The sequence below is a fragment of the Triticum dicoccoides genome, chromosome 3B (genome assembly GCF_002162155.2).
Source record: "Triticum dicoccoides isolate Atlit2015 ecotype Zavitan chromosome 3B, WEW_v2.0, whole genome shotgun sequence".
Lineage (NCBI taxonomy): Eukaryota > Viridiplantae > Streptophyta > Magnoliopsida > Poales > Poaceae > Triticum > Triticum dicoccoides.
The window spans coordinates 581,659,232-581,666,672 of NC_041385.1; the positions used below are offsets into that span (position 1 = coordinate 581,659,232).

General features: G+C 41.7%; 1 protein-coding gene across 1 annotated transcript in view; it reads left to right on the forward strand.

The window, feature by feature from the left end:
• The window catches only part of LOC119277212, a 7,466-nt gene extending 553 nt beyond the window's left edge, over positions 1-6,913 (forward strand). Inside the window, exons 2-15 of the mRNA XM_037558464.1 lie at positions 1,748-1,921; positions 2,363-2,436; positions 2,513-2,630; positions 2,746-2,828; positions 2,909-3,068; positions 3,246-3,439; positions 3,803-3,987; positions 4,086-4,181; positions 4,591-4,706; positions 5,439-5,540; positions 5,629-5,738; positions 5,826-5,913; positions 6,027-6,223; positions 6,300-6,913. Coding sequence (XP_037414361.1) covers positions 1,820-1,921; positions 2,363-2,436; positions 2,513-2,630; positions 2,746-2,828; positions 2,909-3,068; positions 3,246-3,439; positions 3,803-3,987; positions 4,086-4,181; positions 4,591-4,706; positions 5,439-5,540; positions 5,629-5,738; positions 5,826-5,913; positions 6,027-6,223; positions 6,300-6,513 — 1,839 coding nt within the window. The 5' untranslated portion in view covers positions 1,748-1,819 and the 3' untranslated portion in view covers positions 6,514-6,913. The remainder of the gene's footprint in view (positions 1-1,747; positions 1,922-2,362; positions 2,437-2,512; positions 2,631-2,745; positions 2,829-2,908; positions 3,069-3,245; positions 3,440-3,802; positions 3,988-4,085; positions 4,182-4,590; positions 4,707-5,438; positions 5,541-5,628; positions 5,739-5,825; positions 5,914-6,026; positions 6,224-6,299) is intronic.
• The last annotated feature ends 528 nt before the right edge of the window (positions 6,914-7,441 follow it).

Consider the following 7,441-nt stretch of genomic DNA (forward strand, 5'->3'; position numbering starts at 1 on the left):
TCCCCGCCGGCGGGGAAACCTCTCCTATCCATCGCCCTACAGCACCCCCTCGCCCCTCTCTGGGCTTGCCGCGGCGGCGATTGTCTCGCCCGGCGGTGGCGGTGCGTGGATCGGGCCTCGGCGCGTTGATCTAGGGCGGGCGACTGTGTCCGGTGAACGGCGAGCGGCAGCGGTCGAAGACCCAGCCTGCTCTCCCTCCCCCTCCCCACCAGTCTCTCTCTCTCTCTCTCTCTCTCTCTCTCTCTCTCTTCCTGCCTTCCACGCACTCTCGTTGATCTGCTCCCTGGCGCCCCGGAGCTCTCCTCGATCCGCCTCCTTCTCTCAGATCTGCTGCCGCGATAAACAGCAGGCGCGGCCGAATGTGCTGTGCTGTTAGCTAGCTGCTAGGAGATGCTAGGGCCTGCGCCGACGGAACCCAATGTGTCGTGCTAAATTGATCTTCTCAGTTCCAGCAGCTGGGAGATGCACAGCGTCTTCGCGCTCTGGTCATTCATGTGCACTTTGTATATCTTTGGATAAGTGTAAATTTTACAGAGTAAAAGAGTACTGCTTTTTGTCTTGTGTAAGATTAGAGAATAAGAGAACCACCTCCAGTTATATCCTACGGTCAATGTTGTCCTGACGAGTTTATGTAAAACAAGGAAAATTTACCTACAAAATGATGCCTGATTAAGCACTGACGAGTTTATGTAAAACAAGGAAAATTTACCTACAAAATGATGCCTGATTAATCACTGACCAGTGTGCATGATTAACCATGTTTAACCATCTGTTTAAAATGTGAGATATAACCAATATTAGGATTATACATATGGGAGGTAGATTAATCGTAAGTACCAATTGAGTAATTTCTCTTAGCAAACAAATCACTGGTACAGATTGAATAATGCCAATCGGAAGTTGAATAAAATTGCTTGAACATATGATTATTAGTATGATACCAAAATGAGGTTATGAATTATCATAACTTCAGGCTTCAGGTAACATATAATTGTCAGGAGTAGATGATGCTTAATATAAGAAATGGAAACATATAACAGATAATTATCAGGAGTAATCTCACCACCTCACGGCAAAGAGGTCATCATAACAAAACAACCTATTCACCTCTCATGCTTCCAAGCAAACAAAAATCTGGGTCATCCTGTTAGAGTACGTAATGGGCCTAATGGGCCCATTAGTCTTAGGGTTAATTAGAGATAAGGGTTGCTTGCTTAGGGGTCAAGTAAGCCTTGCTTGGGAGTCAAGTAAACCTCTCTATATAAAGAGAGGAGATGTATCAATCTAATCAAGCAAGAATTAAGAAGGAAATCCCTTCCCTCTTGCCCGGCCGTGGGCAAAAAGGCCCCTGGCCGGCCCTCTCGCGCCCTCCTTCTAGCAGCGCTATAACACATCCTAACCACCTCTCATCCCTCCAACCACTCACCCAATAAAGAAGGATATCCCCAACCCTTCCCTCCTTGCCCTCGAACCAAATGCACCCTTAGTACTGGACATCTGGACACGAGGATGTGCCATCGACCACCTCTTCTGTGCTATAAATATTAATCTGGGGTGGAGAGTTAATTTTGGGAGACTGTTTCTGTGTCTTGACAATCAGATCCAGCCCCTCTGCGCCTGTTTGTAAAAATGCTACAAATATGTTGCCTTTTGATTGGGTTTACGATGTCTATGCCTACTTTATTATAAGTTTTGATATGTGGAAAATAATCACAATATCTATGTATTTGTCATTCTTGGATTGTAGGCTGAAGGAGTGAAAGGTAGGGTGGGCAAGGCAGAGTGAGGGATGCAGAGTTAAGAGTATTTGGATGCTGCAATGGCGCAGGCTGCTATTGAATCTGCTGTGAGTGGTGGCGCGTTGATTGGGAGACCGGCAGGGGTCCTGAGGATGAAGAGGAAGACTCCCTCGGAGCTGCGGGTAATGCTTTTGTTCCCCTGATTTATATCCCCAATCCATGATTATTCTGTTGTCATTGCAAATGCTAATTGGACTAAACGCTCTGTGAAATACATTGTGACCTGTGAAGCTGTACTAAACTACTAATCATGTGAATCAAGTATTAGCTCCAAATAAGCCCGAAACAAGCTCTTAATGCAGGGCCACATTGCAATCTAATAAGCGATATGTTGTTGCTTGATTGTATAGAGTCAAATGTGCAGCAAATCAACCACATTTTCAGTTTGTCACTTGAATGTGTTCTGGAGAAGTAGAGAACCATAGGCATGTCCTGCTGTAGCATGTTTCTCTGCCGTGTTATGTCTCCACATTATACATGAATGTCACAAATGTCGCAAATATCGCTCTACTTTAGCCCCTGTTCTAAGCATTGAAATTTATTCCAATGATTAATTTCTGCAGGGAGAACAATATAAGAGACGCACTTCTGAAAAGATTGCTGATGATCAGTTATTTGCTTCTGCAGCATTTGATAGGTAAATCTGCTGTATTTATATATTGATGTTCTTATTGTGCTTGATCAAAAGTTTGACACCTATCTTGTGGGTTTAGGCCAAGCAATGGGCTTCGGAATATGGAGCAACAAAAAATACCCAAATATATCAACACTCGTGTTACAGAGGTGTTCCCAGTTAAAAAATCCAGAAACGTTGGAAAGGAAAACTGTAAGGTTAGACATCTGAGACGTTATTCATTTTGATGGGTTTAATGATGCTCATTGCTCTGCAATTCTTTACAGTATCATAGTTTTGATATAAATCTTATATTATTGAAATTGTAAACAGGATGCTTTACTCAATAATGAGAAGGTTCCCAAATTTGCTGATACTGTAACTACTTCACATTCCGTGTCATCTTCATTCCTGCGGTAATTATTTGACTAAAGTTGCTGCATCTTGTATTATACCATGTTTATTCTCTTATGTGCATTGTTGTATCACAATTCAGCGGTGACTCTGTTAAGTTGGACTCTTCTATTCCATCACTTGTGGAGGCAGCGAAACCAAGTTTCAGGAAAGCTGAGAAATACAGTGAAAATGCTCTACGGAGTGTATCCGACCTACACATCGGTGATGACAAGCAACCTGCCTCGAACAAATTTGATATGGTAAGGAGTATCTATCTAGTGCACTGCAGTATTTTACATATACTCCCTCCGTCCCAAAATAAGTGTCTCAACTTTGTACTAGCTCTAGTACAAATTTGTACTAAGCTCAAGACACTTATTTTGGGACGGAGGGAGTATATTATTGCATGCGCTAATCTTTCTTGTGCCTTCTGATAGGAAAAAGTGATGAAAGGGTTTGGAGCTCGTGATGCTTCTGGAGCTTCCAATGCCCCTAACGTACAAGTTGGTGATCTTCCTTTGAAGTCTTCAGAAGTGTGCCCTTCTAAGATAAAAATTCCAGGAAAAAGAGCTCCTTTGGATCTCACTTTAAAGACTACTCTGCAGTTCGTTTCATCATCTTCTGTGAAGTGGTGGGTGTGCATTTGCTTCTCTCTTTCTTGTCTTCCAAACAATTTTCATGTAGAAAGTGCATTCTTCCCAAAGAAACCTCATCTGTCTCTTGGTTGAACCATTGACATATCCTAAATTGGCACTCGGAAAATTATATATGAAAATGGCTATGTGCCCACCTCAAAAGATGCTGTACAGAACCTCAAAATTTGCACACTATTCAATTTCCTGTGCTCGTAGTGGAAATATGTCTAGTAGAACACTAGGAAAGAGAATTCAAAATTACTTAAAAATGAAATTATATTGTCATTCTTATGTTTAGATCATCTGCCTCAAAGACCCAAGTGTCAAATACTCCTGCTAAGAACTCTTCCGTTTAACAGGTGTCACAATTTGAGTATTGCTGGGCCCATCACTCAGAGTTATCGTGGTGGGTCTCAAAATTCACGATGCGCAAGGCCTGGGAAGGAATTCTTGTTCTCAAGGGCACTGCAATCATGGGTATATCCACAGTCCCTGTTACCTGCTTCCATCATATCTGCTATGCTCTCATCAAATGCACGAGGAGGTAATCACTGGACTTGAATTATTCCTGTATTTAAAGAATAAACATCCCTGTAATTCCCGTGGATGTAAGTCCTTACATTTCCCCCTTCTGGCATGTAGAAAATGAGTTCCTTCTCAAGAGGTATCAGGACTGGGAAGACTCGTTTCAGAATCTTTACTACATGCTCCGCAAGAATCAATTGAACATCTTTTATGGTATCTTACTCAAACCTCAATGATTATATGAAAAATCTAACTATTTTATTGTCCATGATGTCCTCATTGTACATGCACAAAATGGTATATCTTTGCTAAGAAATGCATTAGCTCATGACAGCTGATGCAAAATATGATTTATCTATGTTAAACAGTGAACATTTCTATCTAGTGGAAGATGCATTGCCCAGTATTACAATATGAATTTCTTCCTGCCTTAAACTTTGTTATTAAAATATGAATGAGAACTTTGAGCATGTAATGCCACATTTTGCTCAAGGTTGCCTTCATTTGCCCTGGAATATTTAATTTAGGTTCTAGACTATTACTTTATCTATTTTTTAGGAACTTATTACTTTATCTATGGTTAGTCTCCATCACCGTACTGAACACTGGTTTTGTTATCTAGTTTATACAGCACAATTTGTTGCTCTATTCATCCGTGGAAATTGTTTGGAGAAGCAGTCCTGTAATGCCTACTTGTCACAATCTACACGTGGCATACGGTCACTACTGCGAAAACATGTAAGCTCTCCATTCTGTTTCTTTCTCTACTTTGGTTTAATTTCCACATTAAAATAAATCCATATATGCCTGCAAGTTACTATGGCATATTTCCGTCATTGATCAATCATTATTTTCAGTATGAACTTGCTTGCGATTTGTGTGACACTTTAATCAAGTAGATACGCTTGTTGGTTACCGAGACTACTCCTTGTGTATCTTTTTTATAACTTTTGAGAACGTATGGTGTTTTAGTGGTTCTACATTGGAATAAAACATTGTATTTTGTGATGTACTCCCTATGTTCCACAATGGAGCGCATATAGATTTTTTTTCCAAAAGTCAAGCTTTGCAAACTTTGACCAACTTTGTAGGGAAAAATATTAACATTTAGAATACAAAATACATATCATTAGATACATCATGAGACATATTTTCATATTGTATATGTTTGGTATTATAGATATTGATAAATTATAGGCACTACATTGTGGAATGGAGGGTGTAATAATTGTTTCTTCTGATTGGCCATTTTGCTGGAAGTAACATTGCTTTGATAGTTCATGTCAATTATATACCCTTATGTGGTACCCTAATTATAGGAGTGAGATATAATATTGGTACATTGGTCTCTAAGTCATCCAATTGCTTAAGATAATTCAAGCTTAGTTTCTTTTGAGCTCCGTACTTGCTCAAAATATTTTTTTCCTATTAGGATTATGATTGTAGGACTTTGTGAATGTATTGTCACAGGGTGTTCGCTTTTCTATGCCTCTTTGCAATGCTGAAGTGGAGCAGGTTACTGACGATGACCTGATGGAATTTTCAAAAATCCAAACACTCAATCTGGGCCAGGTACTGTTTGCTTCTTCAACCTTTCCCTTGTTTGCTAGCCAGGCTGCAGTTACTGACAGTTCGAGCTTTATTTTTCTTGAACTTGCAGACACTTCATATAGATGCTTTATCTGAGGTGGACAACACTACAGAGTCACTCCTTTCGTTTACTGGCAATAAGAGCGTTCATGGCTTATATGATGTCTTGTTGAACTACAAGTAGGGTGCTTAGTCTCTAGTAATTATTCTGTTCCTTTTGACCTGCCAGAATTTTATATTGTATAATCTAATTTTGTGATTTTCCAGGTCCTTTCTGAATTCATTATCCGCCACAGACGTCCCAGTGTTATATTCACCGGCGCCATTTCAAAATGGTTGCCTCCATATTCCAGAGGTCATTTCATTTCTGTAGACTCTATTGTTTCCGCGATAGGATTTTATATGGGCTATATCTATGTGTAATTGCGTGACTTGAAATTCTGATATCGTGAATACATGCTTTTGCAGGTCATATGCAGGGAGATGAGGAAAGCCGATACTGGCCTGGCCTCTACTGGTTTAGATGAAGAACCTGGATCAGCGTTCGCTCCTCCGCCAGGCAACATGTGTTACAGCATGGAAATAAAGGATGTGGTTATCCCACCGTGGGTTGCCTCCGGCATTTGTGCTGCGATGAGCTCAGACACGGATCGTTTTGATTTAACGTAAGTACGATCTTCCCTGGCACCACCTGTTCAAGTCTTTCCACGTGCTAAAAAGGGATCGCTTTTGTTCTTCCAGAATTGGGACAGAGCCCTCCTCCATGGGCTTAAATGCCGCCTTCACCTCCATAGGCGCGAGCGGCAGCCAGTCAAAGGCTCCTTCAGAGTCCTCTCCTGAAGGGTGCGAGGCCATTGGCATTCCCAGCGCCGTCTTGGTCCGCTCCTTGCACTCTGCCTCGCTCCGGCGCCTCAGTTACAACCATGGCGAATACCTCGCGCACACAACCGTGTGAGTTGCAACGCCTCGGAGCATATTGCAATGCAAGGCCGGTGCTTCTGTGCGACCACTTTGTTTGTACCAGGATCCTGTGTATCCTCCACGCCAGGAAGCCTGGGATGTTCAGAGAGAAGCCAGAAGAGCCTTGTTTGAGGCGTCATCCAACGCCTCAGCCTCTGCAGAGCACTCCAGGGAGTGGGTGTGTGGAGGGTTGTACCTTTTGATCCTGTGCTGTGTAGTTCACAGGACATGTACCCTTGACTGGTAACTTTAATGGAGTTTCTGGTTATGTAAAACGAAGGGAGAAAACAACAACAACAAAATGGACATTTCCTTTCTTACTACTTGGGTTATATTGAATGCTCCGTCTGAACAGTTTTGTGTTGGGCTGGAGTGGGGCGTTGGTCGTCGTTTTATTTTCTCTTGTGGATTCTGGATGGTCGCTTGGTCATGTTGCTACTGTGTGTTCCTTACCGGAAGATTAGGTGTTCATTTGAATTGGTAGTGCTTAACCAAGAGGAAATGCAAGTGCAAATACTGTTACTATTTTCTCTTGCTTTTGGTGGGATTTTTTTTTTGAAAAGGAGGATAGCCCCTGGAAATAAAAGTTGTGGAGTTTTAAAGTTAACAAAGCCATCACTCACCTGTGCCGGCAAGTGCTCATACATACGCGTATACACTCATCCTTATGAATGTACACATGCACACCCTACCCCTATGAGCACCTTTGAAAGACTGAGCCGGCATATCATCTTGAGATTTATGAAGTTACTGTAGGTGCCTTGTTGTCGATAGGAACATGTCTTATCATTGAAATCGTAATTGCTGGAAATCATGAAATAAATCTAGAAATAATGTGAGCACCAGGACTTGAACCGTGGTGGGCTGGGGTTACCATTGTCCCTTTAGCTATTCAACCACAGGTAAATTTAATGGAGTTCTAT